At 34.9% G+C, this 20,197-nt stretch overlaps 1 protein-coding gene and 1 long non-coding RNA gene across 2 annotated transcripts; one reads left to right on the forward strand and one right to left on the reverse strand.

Annotated features, from left to right (window-relative positions):
- Window positions 1–9,252: 9,252 nt before the first annotated feature.
- Window positions 9,253–12,095, reverse strand: LOC110777354 (uncharacterized). The gene is made up of 5 exons (XR_008924501.1): window positions 11,597–12,095; window positions 11,335–11,504; window positions 10,022–10,301; window positions 9,802–9,868; window positions 9,253–9,640 (listed from the first exon to the last, which is right to left on the reverse strand). It is a non-coding gene; the product is annotated as an uncharacterized lncRNA (long non-coding RNA).
- A 335-nt stretch (window positions 12,096–12,430) lies between these two features.
- LOC110777357 (protein FAR1-RELATED SEQUENCE 5-like) lies at window positions 12,431–15,391 on the forward strand. The gene is made up of 6 exons (XM_021981959.1): window positions 12,431–12,536; window positions 13,141–13,221; window positions 13,331–13,481; window positions 13,557–14,249; window positions 14,395–14,559; window positions 14,920–15,391. Exons 1-6 carry the CDS (start codon window positions 12,431–12,433, stop codon window positions 15,389–15,391), a joined length of 1,668 nt encoding a protein of 555 aa, XP_021837651.1.
- The last annotated feature ends 4,806 nt before the right edge of the window (window positions 15,392–20,197 follow it).

Below are 20,197 nucleotides of genomic sequence, written 5' to 3' on the forward strand. Positions count from 1 at the left end.
TGGTTGCATTAGCTGTTTGTGTAAAAGTGTTTGGTAAATTAGCTGTTAGCTGTTTAATATGTAAAATGACCATTAAGGACATTGACATACTTTGTTTTTTTTATTAATATTAGACAAATAGTTTATTGTGTTAATTTTTCTCTCTTTATATTCTTTTAATAAACAATGACTGAATAAAATAATTTTTAAAAAAAAAAAATTAATTAATGTTTTTTAATAATATAGATTTTTCAAATAGAGAAACATTACTAATGATATTTCAAGCATAATTGCAATATATTTCAATTGCTTCAAAGTAGTAATATAAATTTATTACAACAAAAAACGAATTTAGTAAATAGGGTGAAATGAAAAAGAAAGTGTGAGTAATGTTTTTAGGGGAAAAATAATATAGGGTACCAATGTTGATAATGGTTGTAATTATAGGCAATAGTAGGACAAAATAGTCATTAATTTTCATCCACTTTCTCTAACCTCTAATTGCAAAAAGCTCCTATATTGAGCTTTTTCAAAATTAGCTTTTTCACCCCAAAACTCTCTTCCAAACCTCTCCTAACCAAACACTTCCAAATAGTTTTTTCTAAAAGTCAAACCTCTAATTCATTCCAAAAAGCTCTTTTTCTCTCAAACCTCTCCTAACCAAACACCCCGAACCAAACAACATGAATGGGAGATAGAATTCATTCCAGGATTAAACCAAACAGTTTTAAATTGATATGGGAAATAGAATCCATACTCCGTTGGTATGAGACGTTATTCCAAACCATTCCAGATTAGCGAACCAAACGACCCATTAGCGATTAAGGAGTAAGAACTCATATCTTGCACTATAATAGCCAACAAAAATGATTTCAGATCAAATGAGGAAAAATAAATCTAGATTAGACCAAAGTGAATTAAGAGAAATAATACGAACTAAATAGGATCTAAATCAGTTTACTTTAAAAAAGAGGGGAAATAAATTAAAATATATAAATAAAAATAAAAATATAAATAGATTGGGTTCTGTGAAATCCATCCCTCCCAAATGTCGTTTGGGTTTTTCGCGAGTTCTGAAAGGGGCGCTTGATAAGGTGATTTGCAGGCCAGATGACATCGCTTGTTGGGTTCAGTTGCTCGTGTTACCTCTTTGTGTCCTCAAGACTTTTTCTCCACGAAGTAATCGTGAGTGTTCCTCCGGCGTTAGGCGGCGGCAACAGGAAGAGAGTATCACCTCTGCTATTCGTTCTTGGGGTGTGCCTGGTGGTTCTGAGCAACTTGTCATAGACACATTGGCTAGTGTGTCTCCCCCTCTATTGGATGTTGACGACGACCATGGTTTGGCGGAGCGTAATATTAAGCAATGCAAGAGAAAGATTTCTGACGGTCACTACACTGCTGCCGTTAGGGTTCTTTCTTCCTCAGGTCTTGCCCCTTACAATGATGCTACTCTTGCAGATTTGCAAGCAAAGCACCCTTCCGTTCCGGTCCCTACCTTACCGGATATCCCTGTTGATCACCACCTTATTGCTTCCTCCGCTGTTGTTTTGGAGCAGATTATGGGCTTTCCGCGTGGTACTTCGTGCGGTAGAGATGGCTTGCGTGCTCAACACCTTTTGGATTGCTTGGGTGGTGCTGCTGTAGCTGTTTCTGATGAGTTGGTGGATGCTATCACTCAGGTTGTTAATCTCTTTCTTGCTGGAAAGTGTCCCGCTGAGCTTGGAGGATACATTGCTAGTGCTCCTCTTACGCCACTTATTAAGCCTGGTGGGGGTATTCGGCCTATTGCCGTGGGCACTATTTGGAGGCGCCTTGTTTCTAAGGTCGGGGCAGCTTTGATTGGTCCGCGTTTAGGAAACTACTTTGGAGGTCTTCAGTTTGGAGTTGGGGTTCCAGCTGGTGGTGAGGCCATTCTCCATGCTGTCAATCGGTTGGTTGAGGCTCGTGGGGCTGATGTTGGCCTCTCTATGTTATTGGTGGATTTTCGGAATGCGTTCAATTTAGTTGATCGTTCGGCTTTGTTGCGTGAGGTACGGCTTCATTGTCCTGCTCTTTCGCGTTGGGTTGAATTCTGCTACTCTTCTCCAGCGCGGCTGTATTATGGGGAGCATACCTTGTGGTCTTGTCAGGGTGTACAGCAAGGGGATCCTCTCGGCCCTTTGCTTTTTTCTCTGGTTCTACATCCATTGGTGTGTCGAATCAGAGACTCATTTGATCTATCTCTTCAGGCTTGGTACTTGGACGATGGCACTATCGTTGGTGACACTTTGGTGGTTGGACAGGTCTTGGAGTTGATTTTGGAGGAGGGTCCTCATTTAGGTCTCCATGTTAATGTTGAGAAGACGGAGGTTTTCTGGCCTTCGGAGGACCCCCGCAGTCGTCTAGAGGGTGTCTTTCCTACGGATATTGCTCGTCCTGCGCTTGGTGTTAAGTTGCTTGGTGGCCCAGTCAGTACGGATTCCTCTTTTTGTAAGGAGTTGGTTTCGCAGCGTGTGTCGAAGGCTGTTGTGTTGATGGATGCTGTAGCCAAGCTTAATGATCCCCAGTGTGAGTTGTTGCTTCTTCGTGCGTGTACTGGAGTTTCTAAACTCTACTTTGCTATGCGCCCTTGTCCGCCTCATCTTTTCGAAGCGGCCCAATTATCCTTTGATGTGGCTTTGCGGGCTTCTTTAGAGCGCATCGTGACTGCTTCGGGACCTGGTTTCGGTGACTGGCAATGGCGCCTTTCCACCTTGCCTTATTCTTATGGAGGATTGGGTGTTTATTCAGCTGGTGATGTTCGGCATTTTGCTTTTCTTGCATCCCGTTTGCAGTCTTCTGGTTTGCAGGATTCGCTTCTTCGGCTTTCAGGTGTTGATGGTCCGGGACCGGCCTTTGACGATGCTCTTGGTCTTTTCAATAGGACCGTGGAGACCGACCTTATGCGTAGCCCTAGTGAGATCGCTGCCCCCAGACTCATGAAGAAATTGGCAGACATATATTTCACGAAGGTTACTGCTGATGCGGAATCCGCCTTCTCCTTATCTTCGCGTCTTGTTGCCCTATGGAAATCACGGCAGGGGGATCACTCCTCGGCTTGGTTGCGGGCAGTCCCCATCTCGGGGTTAGGCCAGACTATGAACGGTAAGACTTATCGTTCGGTTCTTTGCTATCGGTTGGGTATTCCGTTGTTCTCTTATTCGACGCCGTGTTCTGCTTGCTCTCGGGTTTTCGACGGGGACATTTATGGGGATCATGCCGTGTCTTGTGCTGGGATTGTGGGTATCAAACATCGGCATAATGTTGTTCGTGATACCCTTTTGGATATTTGCTATCGGTCGGGGATTTCTGCTCGCAAGGAGGTTGATGTTGGGCTGACTAGTGAGAGTGATGGAGCTCTTCGTCCTGCAGATATACTGCTTTACTCATGGGATGGTGGTCTGGATGTGTGTGTTGACTTGACTGGGTCTTCCCCTATGACGCAATCTGGGTTGTCAGGCTTCGTTCCGGGTCGGGTTGTGGCGGTTGCAGCGCAGCGGAAGCAGAATAAGTATGGGGCACGTTGTAGGGCTTTGGGTTACGGTTTCTTCCCTTTTTCCTTCTCTTCTTTTGGGGAATTAGAGAAAGGGGCTGTTTCTTTGCTGAAGCGGGTCCAGGCGTACTCCAGGGCTCAAGACATTGGGGCACGGGCAGCTGCCCACATTTTCAGCAGGATCGGGTTCGCCATAGCTAGAGGAGTGGGGGCCCAGATTGTATCTCGGCTCCCCTCCAACTTCTTGTAGTTCATTTGATCTTTGTAGCTTGTTAAGCTTGTAACGTTTTATAATAATAATAATAATAATAAATAGAGATAAATTAGTAAAAGCAAAAGATATGGTCAGAGAGTAAATTTTAGGCCCTGACATATGAGCAGTAACAAAAAGACAAATACTGACACTACGGTCAGCAGTACTCCGTAGCATATAAGCAAGTCGTAGTCTCGTTGACTAGAATTAGAGGTAGGTGAGGTGGCAGAAAGTTAATTGACTTTTAATTTATAAGATGGTAGTTGATGATGGGATATTTTTCATAATATAGTGGAAATGTGTCAAATATTTTAATGTTTTTTTAAGGAAGTAAGAATATATGTGGATTCAAAATAAGTGAAAGAAATGATATATTATTAGTAAAAGGGTGGATATTGATGAGAAAAATAGGGGAGATTTATATGGGCCATTAATTTTTCATTCAATGGTTGATATTATTCAAATTCTAGAACTCTAGAGGATCCGAAACAGGGCAAGTATTAAGGGACGAATTTATAAAAAAAGTGATATGAATATTAAAGGACAGAGGAAGTACCAATTACTCTGTATATAACATAAACAAATAAACAAAATATAAATAAGGACAAGAGGAAATGACAAAACCAATAAAAGAAAGAGGGGGAAAAAGACGAGGAAAAAAGACAATCAGAAGGGAGGGAAGAAGAAAAAAAGAGACAGAGAGAGAAAGTGTACTATATTTTTTAAAGTACTACTCCCTCCGTCCCAGAATACTTGCAGCTTTTCTTATAAAGTCGTTTCAGATTATTTGCACCGTTTCTATAGATGGTAAACTTTTATAAATATTATATCAACTACCCCTTCACATGTCATTTTGTGGTCCCATGCACCATTCCCCTCATATCTATCTATACCTATTATTTAAAAAGAAGACAATTAATTGTTAGACGACACGTGTCACCTGCATCTTTCACCCACACGTATCACCTCCATCTTTCATCCTTTTAAAAATAAAAAAATAAAAATTCATTTTGTTGTTTGTTATACGAAGTATTTATTTTACATCTTCAACACCTCTTACATTTGATCTTCCTAGGTTAACATCAATTTACTATTTTGTTAATATTAAACCCAATATGACAATGAGTTTCCGTTATGGTATATTACTAGATATTTATTTAGGAGATATATTATGTTATTGTATTCCTATTTTACGAGTTGTATTTTAGGGATAGATTTGTTAGTATATTGGTTTCTCCTAAATTGTAATATTCTAGTAATATTGTGTTTCCTAATACTAGGGCTAGGGTTAGGAAGTTGGGGTATATAAATATGATTTATATACCATTATGATTGACATGTTTGAGATCCTGAGCTTGAGCATAATTTGAGAGAAACACCTGTGAGGTTGATTGATTGTATTGTTAATAACGGTTTTGATCAATAATACAAGTTGGGACGTGGTTATACCACGTTATTTATATTGTGTGTGTTTTATCTAGATTGTTATCTCGTACTATTCCTAACATATTTAATTCATATATTCATTCAACGTCATGCACTCCATCTCCCACTCTAACACTCAATATTAATTCACTATCTAATATATTTTTTTTCAACTTTCAAATTTCACCTCTATATAAATCATATATTCCCACTAAAATCACAAACCATCAATATAATCAGCACTTTAAAATACGGCTTAACAATCACTATATAATCGGTCGCTGGGCTCAAAAGCTAGTTTATATTAAAAAAATACCCCACTACCAATTACTCCTCCGTATTTATTTAAGAGATACACTTGGTCGAACACGGGTATTAAGAATAACAATTGAATGAAATAAAATAATAAAGCACGTGGGGTTGAATATATTCCGTATATTTTAGTAAGTAAACAAGTGGGGACCATGTCATTTTGGGAGGTAGGGTGAGTTTCTGAAATTATTTGTTTAATAGGATGGTGGGTCATAGGGTAAATTAGATGTATTATTTAATTAAATGGTGAGTTTGATAAGTTACTAAATATGACAAATGTATCTATTAAATAAATACGGTCGGAAAAGGCAAGTGTATCCCTTAAATAAATACGGAGGGAGTACCGCCTAATTAAATAATAAGTCAATTACTTTGTATTAAACTCTGTGCCGGTCAAACCGGTTCAAGTATTCCGGGACGGATGGAGTATTTGTTTAAAATAAAATATTATTTCTTTAAAAAATGTATCATTTCTTAAAAAAATACCATTGTTTCAATTTTTTGTAGCATTACTTCATTTTTTAGTATTCATAATCAGTCTAAAAGTAATAATACAAATATTACGGAGTATTACAATAAAAAAAAAAGTTGATAATAAAAAGTTTTTATCTTTTTTCTATTTAGTCTTTTTTTTTTTTTGTTATGTAATTGGTATTTCCTCCTAGAATTAAGCCTATTGTTATGTTAAAATTGAATTATGCCTATGTTATGTTCTAAAAATCTGAGGTATTGTTTGGTTTTTTTGTTTTGAGGGAAGGTATTGTTTGGTTTACATAAAAATAATAATAATAATAATAATAAAGAAGTTGAAGTTATTTTCTCCATATTTTATTATTTGCTTCCTTTATTAAAAGTGCTGGTTAAGAATTGAGTTTAGTTGCTTGAGTGGAATTGGAAATAAAAATAAAAATTGGAGCTTAATATTTTTTGGGAAATTCTCTATGGTAGCATTATACTTTTGCAAATTCTCAATGGTAACAAAAATTTTGCTACTTTCTCTAAAATAGCATTAATAACATACAGTCTCTCTAATATAACATTATTTAAGTAATTTCTATCCAAATAACCAATACAATACTAACTATGGTTAAATATCGGTAAAAATTACTAAATAACCCTCTTTTTATCATCCTCAAATATTCCCAACAAATATAATTCACCAATATTGGGGGATTAGTTCCACCAAAATTCGGGGATCAGTTCCTCTGCAAAACCTTCGTTTCGAAATTCCTCCACGAGTCTTTCCTAAATACTCCTATTAATCTTCATTGTGGTTCCGACGGGAGCTGTTGCTGCCTATCTTTTCAATTCTAAAACTTCATACTGAGCACCACCGTCTTCTAATACCGTAATACCAGTTAGCAATATTCCTGACACTTCGGCAGAACTGAGAAGAATTTACAAAGCATTAGATTTTAGTGTCTTAGCTGGCTAATGTCATTTGGTCATTCCATTTCAAAGGCAAACCAAATATGCCATTTCTACCTGATTGAAAGGGTAAACTACAAAATTCTTGTTAGGCGCACATGTGATTAAGCATCAAACACTTCAATTTATATGTATGTTGCAATAAACTTTCACGCTCGAGCATATTCTTAATCCTAAACATCCCATTTTCCATATTCTTAACACGGTTCAACTCCAATCTGCGTATATTTGAGGTTTAATTTTCGTAACAATCAATTACAAGCTTCAGATTTGACCACAAAATTGACACGAAAATCGGATTTAATATAGAAATTGTATTTGAAAAGGATCAATGAAAGGGGATTATAATTGAACGGAATGAGGGGTTGTTGGTAATTGAATGAAATGAGGGGTAAGTAAACGAAATAGAAAACTCATAAGAAGAATAGCTCCAGGTAGCAGATGGAAGATGTGAGAAAAAGACGAAGAACATAATTGGGGAAAATGAGGGGTTGTTTGGTTTTTTGGTTTTATACCCTAGTGGAATGAGTTAACCATGATTAAGTTTAATTACGTTAATTAGGCTAAAATTACAAAAATAATGTTTTATTAGAGAGAATGTATATTATTAATGCTACTTTAGAGAAAGTGGCAAAATTTTTGTTACCATTGAGAATTTGCAAAAGTATAATGCTACCAAAGAGAATTTCCCATATTTTTTATATCCTATCCGTATTTTTGGCAACCTTTACCCCATTTTTTTAAATTCTTTTCATTCTTCCTACTTTTTTATGGTATCCACCACAATCATAGATTCATAGACCAGTTTTTTGGTAACTTTTATACTACAATTGCTTCTTTTCTTTCCGTTCAGTTTCTAAAAAATTGTCTCATATGATTTTTTACTATCTCGAATACATGATTTAAAACGTAAATATCTCTAGTTCTACACACGTGAAAATATTAGAAATTGATATTCCGAATATATATATTGAAATGAATCTAGCAAGACATTACATGACAATATTATTTCTTATATAGGCAATGAAAATTCATGGTCAAAGTTTTTAAAGTTTGACCCAAGAAATTACAATGGGACAATCTTTTAGGGAAGGAGCGAGTATCTACTATTTCACTTGCTTCGTTATTACTCCCTCCTTTAGGATACTCGCAACACTTGTTATTCTCCTTTGCTCCTTAATACTTGTAACACTACTATTGTTGAGAAGGTACCACACTTATTTTATTATTTCTCCATCCCAAATGCTCCCAACTGATACTCCATCCGTCCCTTAATACTCGACCTATTTTGACCGGACACGCTTGCCAATGCACAACTTTGACCACCAATTTCAACTTTGACCACCAATTTCTTTAACTACATATTATAAAAACTTATAAAAATATTAATATCTTGAAAATATATATTAAGATGAAGCCAACAACTTATTATATACTAAAATTTGTTTTCATATACTAGAAATAAAATAGGGTCAAAGTGAATTATGTAAATAGTGCAAAAAATCAAAACAGATCGAGTATTAAGGGACAGAGGGAGTATTTAGTAAGTTTATAAAAAAATAATTATGCCTAGACACCTTCTCACACCAACAAAAGTAATGGTCTCACCATCCTTGTGAAAACAATAAAAAATATCTCCACTAACCCATTTGCACCTTTTAATCCTGTTCTTTTTTGCTTAACTACAGTAACGAGACTTATTTCCCAGTTTAGTTCAGTTCAGGAGAGAGTAGAGATATTTGTAACATTCAACTAATGAAGTACTATATATTTTGTAACATTCAACTAAGTTTTGTTAATACTTATAAGTTTTGTTAATACTTATGTCGGTCAACATATAACCCTATACGGAGAGAGTAGAGATTAAAATTGTGGTCCCTATAATAATTTAAACTTGGGAAGTTAGATTGCCATGTACCATAATGATGACCTTCCATGGCTTCCAACTACAAACCATCTGAATAAAAGTAAAGTTTTTTAAAATATTACCTCACCTGTATTGGTTTATTGCCCTTTTAGTACATACTCCACTCCGTATATGTTTTCAGTAAACTTCGCCAAGATGATAAATGGCCTCTGCCGAATTATGCTTCTCTATCAGTTAATATTTTTTTCTGAAGTTGCCAAAATGCTCTTATACATGTCGGAGGAAACATATAAAATGCCTCCGAAGATTGGTTTACCTGGTATCTTACTATCTCCTGATCTTATGAATACTGTCAAATACTGTTCGTGGAGGTAGTCTTTATCGCCTTCTCCGGTAGAGATTACATGCTGTTTTAAGGAATATTCTAAAGTCATCCTTCAATTCTCAGCAGCTGTTACTAAAATACTAAACAACTCCTCAGGCACTTTGGTTAGTGAGTAGTGACCTGCATGAAAACTTCCAACAAATATGAGCCCTTACCAGTTTCTACCACAGTTTCGTAGAAACCTCTGGGTATATTCTGAACTCTGTTCAACTTTACTACTAAAGTAACAACTACACTATTAGCTAACTTTGCACTTCGATCAATTAGGTTTATACAGATTTCATTAATAACATAAAACTAAACATCTAAGGATACTATATTACTATAGTTAATCTCATCCCTTCAAATGTAGCTTCTGCGGTATATACTTCCCTATGTTATTGATGTTTGGAGCTCCCATAACATCTTTACACATTGCACCTCACTATAAGCTACGACGGCAACGGAATCCTTAGAATAAGCCAAGTCACTAAGCAAGCACTGCCTCCAAAAATGGAAACTTAATCAGATATTGTAAAATACTTGTTTGGAGTAAGAACAAGAGACAGTTGCGAAAACATATAAATGCAAGCTTTCAAGATATTCAAAGCAGCAAATGAAAAGATGGTACAACTTGTTTGATGCCAATTAATCTTTCTTACCTAGAAGAAGCATGTTAGAACAGTAGTCAATTGCGAGGGAACCACTTAACCACCATACTCTGAGAATCTATAAGAAGCAAAAGAAGATGATATAAATCTGACAACTATTAACAACAAAGATTAGAAACAATTCTAAAACTAGTTAAAAGCGTATAACATATCAGATTTAATTTGAAAATTGATTCTATTGTATTGACACGTCCTTAAACACAGGTTATACCTGTTGATGCAAGAGCTGCCACATCCAATGGGCTAACGGGGCTTGTTACAGGACTAGAATGAGTCATGTTGTCTCCAGAAAATGTTACACTTGAAGAATTGATTTCGATTTCATCTAAGGGAAAGTCGAGATCCATACCACCGTCTTCAAATTCCTTGCGAATCATGTCAATCTCATTGGCTATGCTATCATTATAAGCTATGGTATCTTTAACCACATTTGATGTAGGCTGATAATACTTTTCATCCTTCCATTGCCAGAAATTGCAAGCACCTTGTAGCTGCACATAGCCCTTAAATCATTAAGCTCGCCTAGCCAACAAGATCTTGCAAACTTAATATTTCAAAGGGATAAATCAACACTATCTAAAGTAAACAACTAAGTAATTGTAGAGACTAGGATATTATTATCCGATTTGCAGCCTCAATAAAAACCTCTTGATAAACACTATATTTATGAAACTGAACTCAAGTTGGAATCCTTTCAGTCTCTGTTTACGGTAAGTTTGCTGAGAGTTGGCCCTTCAAACTTCAAAGGGAGATGACATGAAACTTAAAATACAACATGAGAAGTTGACAACCAAAATCTATTGCTACACGTTGTTCAATTCCAAAAATTATCAGGAGATTATAGAATTGCAGTAGTTTTATAAGCTCAGGTAAAAGTAAATTAATAGAACACAGTAAGCGGATTCAATGCACGCCACTTACACCTAGGGCATGCTTGAATTGAGGGTAATGTATTAAAGGGGTAATAAAAGTCAAACTACGGTAATTGAAGGTGATGATGAGGGGATGAAGTGGTGGCAAAGGGAACACGCTAGTGTTGGCAAGAAGAAAATAAAAGGGAAGGGGGAACAAATACCCTCATCATGGGGGAAATAGTTACCACAACTTTTCATCACAATACCACCACACCACCCCTTGCAACACCTCAATTAACCTTCATTGTCCTTTTATTATGGTATTACACCCGATCCAAGCGTGCCCCTAGAGTGAAAACTGAAAATTAACCCACAATGACCACTTAATCATAAAATACAACCATCATCGTATTATTATCAATAAAATAACAAGCACGCATGAGTCATTATCATCATTCATCACCATTTTACCAACAGTCCAAAGGTGAGGATTATTAACAAATAGGACAAATTCAAACTTCACATTCCGCAATGGACCACAACAACATCCAAACAACATATATTGTATATTGTATATACACCAATAAGTTTAACTACCTCTCTAATAATGATAATTAAATAGCGGTCCCAATTGCGATTAGTAATTAAAAACTCCAGAAAAAGTTCTTACTTTCTTTTGCAAGCAAAATAACTCCGACCAGAATCAGGGCCTTCTCTTACAATTTCTAACCTGCAAACTCCAGCCCCACATGAACAAATTGGAAAAATCGGAGGAGATTTATGCAATATCTCATGCGCCTTTAGATCCTCACATAATTTGAAGTACCCACAGTGCAATTCCTACAACCAACCAAAATCTCCCAATTACAACAAAATTTTAAAACTTTAATTAAGAAGAAAGAAAGAAAATCCAGAAATTTTGAAACACTTACATAAATGTTAGGGCAAGTGTAGAAACATTTTTGAGTTTTAGGAGTAATCTTGATTTTGCACAAACCTCCACCACAACGACAATTTGTGACTGGGAAACTTTGGAAAGATGATGACATTGAAGGCTTCAATTTCTTGTTGAGGTTATACCCACATGATTTTTCTGGGCAAAATGTAGAAAAATGACCAGATTTACCACAATTGTAACAACTTATTTGCCTCTTCATCACTCCAAACTTTATTTTTTTACAATAAAGATTGATCATTTCTTTTCAATCATCTTTTAAATTTTACCAAGTAAAAAATTGACTGATTTAATGGCAGCTTTTTTAACTATCTTTTAAAATTGAAAAATTGACTGATTTTATGAATAGTAGTAAACCTTATTACCAATAGCGGAACTTTAAAACTTTTAAAGTGAAACTTGTGAGTCGAAGGAGTTTAGAATTCCAGAAATGAAATATTGAAATGATACTAGGAAAGGTAAGAGTGAGAGAAAACTTGGTTGACGTAGTGGCCTAGTGCAAAATACTTCATGGTTTATTTCGATGGTGCAGGCGTGTGCACCTAGATCTAGGTGCACCGGGATTTAAACGCAGACATTTTAAAATAAAACGCGTGTTTTCATTAATTCTGCAGATAAAAAGAACATGTTCCACTTTACAAAAGAACATCATGTGCTTTGTTCTTCTCTGTTAGTTTTCGCGATTTTTTTTTTGTTCGCTCCTTTTGGGGGTATTTATATGTCTGGGCTTCATAATTTTCAATTCATAAAGTATGAAGAGGAGAGAGAAAGCTTACATTTGTGTTTAAATTGTTTTTAGAGAGAGAATCTGATGGAGAATTATCAAATATTCCATGATTTCTCTGTTTCAAAATCAATTTCGAATGATTATTCTTCTTCTCATTTGAATTCTTCAGCTGAAAATCAGACTTACGAAGGTATTTTTTCAATTTGTAATAACGAATTGCAATTTTTTTGATTTTATGATTTCGATTTCATAATAATCGTACTTTTTATGTTTTGGTGATTGTAATTAGTTTGATTAATCTAACTTTGAATCTCATTCTTCGTTGATTTTGGGGATTGTTGATAATGAAGGTTAAGAATTGGTTTTTTCGTTGATTTTGCATTTTATTTCATTTATGTGGTGAAATTGATTGTGTAATAACTATTATATTTAAGGAATATACGTTTGGTTATGTTCGTTTGCAGAAAAGAACATTGTATCATTTCAGAAAAACATATGTCAGTTTCAAAAGAACATGTTTAGAATACGTATTGAGACGTTCCTTTTTATTATATTTAGCTTTTCAAATCTACACTGATTGTTCTTTTAACTCTTCATTGATTGTTCTTTTAATGCCTAGTGTTCTTTTCAGTCTACATGGATTGTTCGTTTACTCTTGGTGCATTGTTCTTTTTAATAGCTACTGTTCTTTTGATTATTTTTTGGTTGTTCTTTTATACCCGCACTAATTGTTCTTTTAAGTTCCTTTTATTGAGTTCTTTTTCTGATTTTTTTTTTATTTTATAAATTTCCAGATATTTTAAATAATGCGCTTAATAATTCAGAACAAAATGATGCTAATAAAGATCCAGAATCCTATGTGGTTGTTGGCCAAGGTACATAATTGCACTTTTACTTGTTTGTCACAATGTTCTTTTACTTCTAGTGTTTGTTCCTTTATCTTACTTCTGATGTTCTTTGTGTTCTTTTTTTATCGTCACGCAGATTTTGAAGAACCAGTTTCATTAGAGGGAAGTGTAGTTAAGGAAGATGATGAGGCGTATGAGTTATACAACAGTCATGCATTTAGGAATGGTTTTGGTACTAGGAAGGGTAAAAAGGAGTATAGAAGTGGTACTAGAATAGTTCGACAACGGTTTTTTGTTTGTGCATATGAGGGGTTTAAAAATCCAGATGGTGTTGTGCCTAAATCCTTTTAAAAAATTGATAGGAGAATTGGATGCAAGGCTTCAGTTCAGTTTGATGTTGATAAGAAAACTGGAATGTATGTTCTTTCTAAACATTGTCGTCTGCATAACCATTCAATGGTTCCTGCTAATAAGAGATACCTTATTAGGTCACATAGGCACATTTCAAAAGAACACTTGGCTTTTCTTACTACTTTTACTTGTAGTGGCACTAAGCTTGTTGATATTCTTAGAGCTATGAGGAAAGAAGTTGGTGGTGAGGCGCATTTAGGCTTCACTGTTCCCGATGCGTATGATGTTGTTTTGGCAAAGAAGAAGAAAATTTTGGATGGTTGTGATTCAAATCAGTTGATCAGATGGTTCACTATGAGACAAGCTAATGAACATGATTTTTATTATAATTTTCAACTGAATGAAGAGAATCAGTTGACCAATTTTTTTTGGAGAGATGGAAGAATGCGGTCTGATTATGAAGCTTTTGGTGATTTATTGATTCATGATACAACTTATCGTACTAATAAATACGATATGATTTGTGGGCCTTTTGTTGGAATGAATCTTCACACCCAAAATATCATGTTTGGAGTGGGTTTTATATTGAATGAGAAGGCAGGTAGTTTTGAATGGCTTTTTAATTCTTTTTTGACTTCCATGGGAGGGAAGCAACCTGTGACTATCATGACTGATCAATGTTCTGCCATGGACAAGGCTATAAGGTAATGTTCTTTTAGGTTGTTTGTATGTTCGTAAATCAAACATTTTTGTTCTTTTGTATTTTTGTACAATTTTTTATGTTCTTTTTCTTTTGTCTTTCTGTTTAGTTTATTTATTTATATATTTTTTTGGTTTATGTTTTTTTAGGGAAGTGTTTCCAAAATCGAGGCATCGGTTGTGTACGTGGCACATTGGAGAAAATGTTATTGTAAACATCAAAGGTGTTATGGCCAAAGAAGGATTCAAACGTCGGTTTGATTATGTTTTGAAATATACTGACACAGTTGCTGAGTTCGAGCATTATTGGAATAGGTAAAAATTATTTTTGCTAATAGACTGATTAGTTTTTTAAAATTTTATTTTGTTCTTTCATTCCAGAACATGTTCTTTCTATTGTTAAGTACTGTTCTTTTTCATGCTTGATGAAACTTGTTCTTTTAATCTGGTATTTTAATGTTCTTTTCTTTGATTAATAGAGTCTATACTTCTTGTACTGTGATTGTTTGTACTTTCCTTTCCCTCACATCTTATTTTTTGTTCTTTTCAAGTTTTATTGTACTGTATGTCGCTGTTATTGTTCTTTTTTTCTCTTCATTTGTTCTTTGTTTTACTCAGGGTGTTCGTTTTGTGTCCCTGATTGTTCTTTTGTTCTCCTTATTTGTTCTTTTGTAGTCTTTTGGCTGATTACAATTGCGCTAAACATTCATGGATAATAAGGTTATATAGTTTGAAGGAGAAATGTTGTCCTGCATATAACAAAGAGTGGTTTTCTGGGGGTGTTTTGTCTTCTCAAAGGAGTGAGACTACAAATCATTCTATTTCTAGGAGGTTGCATAAAACCAACGGTTTATGTGATTTTTATAAGTGTTTTTTGGAGGTAATTGATGAGTGGAGAAGTAAGGAGAACACGGGAGATTATAATTCTTCTACTGGTAATAAGTATTATGCATGTTCGGATAACATGTTATGTTTACATGCCCGGGAAGTGTACACTATTGCAATATATTTGATATTTGAGCAACGATTCATCAAAGCTGTTGGTTTGAGGAGTGAACGGATTCGTTTTGAGTATCCAGTTTCTGAGTATATTGTTGGGCATCCTACAAAGGATTTCATTAGACACAATGTCAGATTTAATGAGTAAGACATGGTTGTTGATTGTACTTGCAAGTAATTTGGAGAAATAGGCATTCTTTGTTCTTCGAGTTTTTATCGTCCATAATGTTGAAAGGATTCCTAATCGATACATTATGAAGAGATGGACAAAACAGGCTATGAATACAATTGTTGAGGAGGGAGAAGATAGAGATAATGAAGTAAATGTTGTTTCTGCATCGGTGTGGAGGATGAAAACCATAAGGAGTTGCATTAAAGTTATAAATGAAGCTCAACACTGTCCGGCTGCAAGGAAGATTATTGATTCGGGTATGCTGGATATGTCAACTAAAGTTAAGGAGTACATTGGTGGAGTTGGAGGGGCTGATGTTTCATCAAACCATTTCGTGCGTAATGAAACTTTACTTGATGCTTTTGAGCCTTCAACAGAACCAGTTTTGCAGGAACCGATTGTTGAAGAAGTTATTCCAACAATGATTAAAAATCCACCAAAGAGAATAAAGAAGAACAAGAAAGGGAATGAAAAGAGTAATGAGAGGAATGTTAGGCCAAAAGGGATTGTTGAGAAGAAACGCAATAAACTTAAAGGTTGGAACAAGAGAAGGAAAAGACATGTTGATAATTTGAGGGAGGAAACTCAGTCTACTGATCAGGTGAAGTGTTCTATTTCGTATATAAATTTGTTCTTTTGTTTTACAAATTTCTTCTTTTTGTTTTTCCTTGTTCGTTTATTCTCTGTTGTTGTTCTAGATGTTCTTTTACTTTCAGTTTAACATGTTCTATTGAAATTCTTTATGTTCTTTTTCATCTCTAAAATGTTCTTTTTGACCCCTTTTTCGTTCTTTTTTTTATCCAGCATATCATAAACCTACCTGTTGGTGATGTCTTGGTTCATCCAGTATTTATTCCAGATGATTATTTTGGAGTACACATACATCCCTTGTAGATTCATTTCACGACTGGTAATATTTTTATTTTTAATTTGTTGTTTTTTTATTATTTTCTTTTTGTATTCTCATTAATGTTCTTCTAATTTTTTTGATGTAGATTTTTACATGATGCTTATGTTCTTACGGGCTACTGATATTTCGCTCAATCAATATTTTGAAATGAGAATTTTAGTTGTATACATTTTTGTTTTACTTTTGTGCAATTACAATATATATTATTTCATTGCAAAATAATTGCATACAAGTACATGCTTAAATGCTTAAAATGTGAAAAGAACATGCTAAAAGAGAATAAAAGAATATCGGAATAGAAAGAATATGTCCAATGATATAGTAGAACATGTTCCTGGATTGAAAGGAACTTGTTAAAAGAGTGAAAGAACAACTTTGGAACCTTTAATTGAAATATTTGCTTAAAATATCCAAACAATCTAGATAGCATTCATATCTGAAACTAATAGAACATCTAATTGTTTAGAAAAGAACACGACACATATTCAAAAGAACAACCCATAATTTCAACAATAACTACAGTGATATCTACAGAATAAACCATTGTTTTTAAAAGCATAATTCTAATGAAAAGTAACTATGTTCCTGCCTTCGTGAAAACACACCAACTATTCTATTTGATTAGCTCTCTTCAATGCCAGATACGTTAGCTCATGCCTTTTGTTCAAAGCGGATAATAACATTTCACCACCGTACCGCATTCTCAGCTTGCAAATATAGTCCTTCTGAAAACCTAAAATAGTGCATTATTAGAAGATTATATATTAAAATAATATATGTACGTATATTAAAAAATTTCTTACATCTTCATCTGTGTTTTTGAAGCCACAATTCCAATTCTGGTTGCCTTTGTAGGTCTCCACATGCCTCATTGCATATACCCCACAATCAGTCTTGTTTATTCTGTTTTTCCATGGCATTTCAAGCAACACCTTTTCATATGCCGAAATTTGTGCCTTCCGCAATGGATGTCCCTCTTGTGCTGCAAATATTGTCCAGGCTTCAAACTGGAATGATCCGAAGAAAAAAAGAATAATTTAACTTAGTAAAAGAACAAAAAAATAACAAAGAAAAGAACAAAAGTATATAAGAGGAATAAAAGTACGAAATAAAATATATAAGAGGAATTTCTACAAATAGACTTACAGTTCTTTCTGCAAATGTTTTATATTTATCATCATATGAAATTCCTTCAGGTAAGGTGAGATTGTCAATGATCTCCACCTTCTTCGCCTTTTGGTTGATTATAATCAGATAAAAATGATCAGCAGACCAGACCGTAAAGAACAACTACAAGGAAGAAAAGAACATTAGACAAAGGAAAACGAACATATGTAGAAAAGAAAAGAACAATTTTATAATTTTACCAGATGGTATCCCTTTAAATACTTAACACCAGCGGTTACATACTCATGTCGTACACTTACAATAAAATTTTCCAAGCGTTTGTCCTCGGTTGCTTGACTATCCTGTGATCCACCATATGGATCATTCTGGCAGAGCATATTTTGCACCCAAAAAAAATATGCTTAAATATATCTTATATAATAAAAATAACTGAAGAAATATGAAAAATGAATTTTTAGTGATATTAAAACTTACGAATGGAATTGTAGAGAAATAGAATTTCAAGTTACTCTTGGAACTTTGATCTGGATCATCATTCAGTATTCTTGCAAATGTGTCAATAACATTATTCATCACCCAGACGTCCGGAGCTGTTTTAAAGGAAAAGAACAAAAATATGAGTAAAAGGAACACCAACAACATTTAAAAGAACATTGAAAATTTCAATGATTAAATATATACCTAGGGTTTGAAACTCTTCTCTGGTAATTATATTCCAATCATCAGTGTACAACACCTGACTGTTTTAAGAATGAAAATAATATTTCCATAAGAACATGAAACGGTACAAAAAGAACATCTACATTAAAATACTTGTAATAGTATAAAATTACTTACGTTGGTCTGCCCTCTCCAAAGGCATAATCCAGTACGCATCGCATGTCCTTTTCTTGTTGATCCAACTGATCCACCTCCATCAGTAGGTGTGAATACTGAGTTAAGAAGGGTGACACTCGTGATAGTAACTTGATGGGAACATTTTTCTTTCTCTTAACAAGTTCAGGTACTTGTACCATATCTAGATCCTCTTCCTCGCTTATGAAAACAAAGACATTATAAAGTAAAAAGAACATATTAGAGGGAAAAACGAATTCAGACTAACAATAAAAAGAACAACAAAGTGAAAAGAAAAGAACATTTTATAAATGATTATGAAAAATTATATTTTCAAAAATAAACGAAAAATAACTTGTAATAATAAAATGCAGTAGGCTTACTTTATAGATGTAGTTGCATTTTCTGGCTGCGAGTAAACCGCGCTTGGAGTGCTAAAAAAGTGGAAAGAAAAGAATATATTACTATGGATAAAAAGAACAAAAGAGTGAAAGAAAAGAACATTTAATTAAAGATTATGAAAAATTATACTCCCTCCGTCCCAGATTAGTTGTTACACTTACCTTTGCACAAAGTTTTAGGTGATAAGTGGTTGTTTGGTTATCAATTGTTATTTTATTAAAAAAGTAGATGTGATAGGAGGTAGTGGAATATTTTTTTAATTGAATGAGAGAGGGTGTGGGGACAAAAAAAAGTTAGTGGGAAGAGAGAGACAATATAATAATTGTGGGGTCACTAGTAGAAAAAACCCCTGTTGCAACCCCCTTGTTGCAGCGTACAAGTATTAATACGTTTCAACAACCAGTCGGTCAACGCGGCTCAAACCCTTTAAAGGGTTGTTGCAGCGTACAAATTAATTGCCCCCTACAAAATAGATTTTTGCAGCGTACATAGTAAAATCCCCCTGCAATTAGGGATGGCAATGGGTAGGGTCTGGGTAGGGTCTAGTAATACCCGAACCCGGACCCTAACTTTTTGATATATACCCATACCCTACCCTACCCTTACCCTATAGGGTCTAAAATTATAAGACCCTTACCCGGACCCTATGGGTCCGACAGGGTATGGGTAGGGTCTAGGGTCTTATACGGGTCCGCGTAAAACTAAAACTTTTATTTCCTTTTTTGTATGTAATTATATGTAATATGCAAAAATAATACAAGAACAACGATTAATAAGACATTTTAAAACAAATAAATAGCTAGTCTTCAAAAATTATCCCTGTCTTTCCTTAAACACAATACATTTTAAAGTACGAAGCTCATAATTACAAAATCCCACATTCTTAACTACACAACATTAATGTTACTAAATATGCATCCATTTAGTACTTTAGTAGTAGTTATCGTCCATATCATCATCTACTTCATCATCAAGATCCAACAAAAAAGTGAAGTACATAAAAATAACAAAATTTAAGCGGGTCTAAATATAGGGTATGGGTAGGGTATGGATCTAAAGGGTCCGCGGGTAGGGTATGGGTAGGGTACGGGTCTGAAAAATTAAGACCCTTACCCTACCCTAAAAAAAAACAGCATATGCCCATACCCTACCCTTACCCTATAGGGTCTAAAAAATAAAGATCCATACCCTAATTTTAGGGTAGGGTCTGACAGGGTCCGGGTAGGGTCCTGGACCCGCTGCCATCCCTACCTGCAATAGGCCTTTTATTTTGCAGCGTACATGGTAAAAGCCCCCTGCAATAACATATTTGTAATTTTTTTCGTTGCAACTTTAACTCAGACCAAACATTTCTATCTCAAACCTCGTGACCAATTTTGCAGCGAATATCCCACTCTCATTACTCCCTTCTTCTCTCGGCTTACCCTGCGTCTCGACGGTGGTTCTCACCAGTGGTTGTCGCCGCTGGGTTTCGCCCATCGCCGGTGGTACTCCAACAAGAGTCTATT

The sequence above is a fragment of the Spinacia oleracea genome, chromosome 6 (assembly GCF_020520425.1).
Source record: "Spinacia oleracea cultivar Varoflay chromosome 6, BTI_SOV_V1, whole genome shotgun sequence".
NCBI classification, from domain to species: domain Eukaryota; kingdom Viridiplantae; phylum Streptophyta; class Magnoliopsida; order Caryophyllales; family Amaranthaceae; genus Spinacia; species Spinacia oleracea.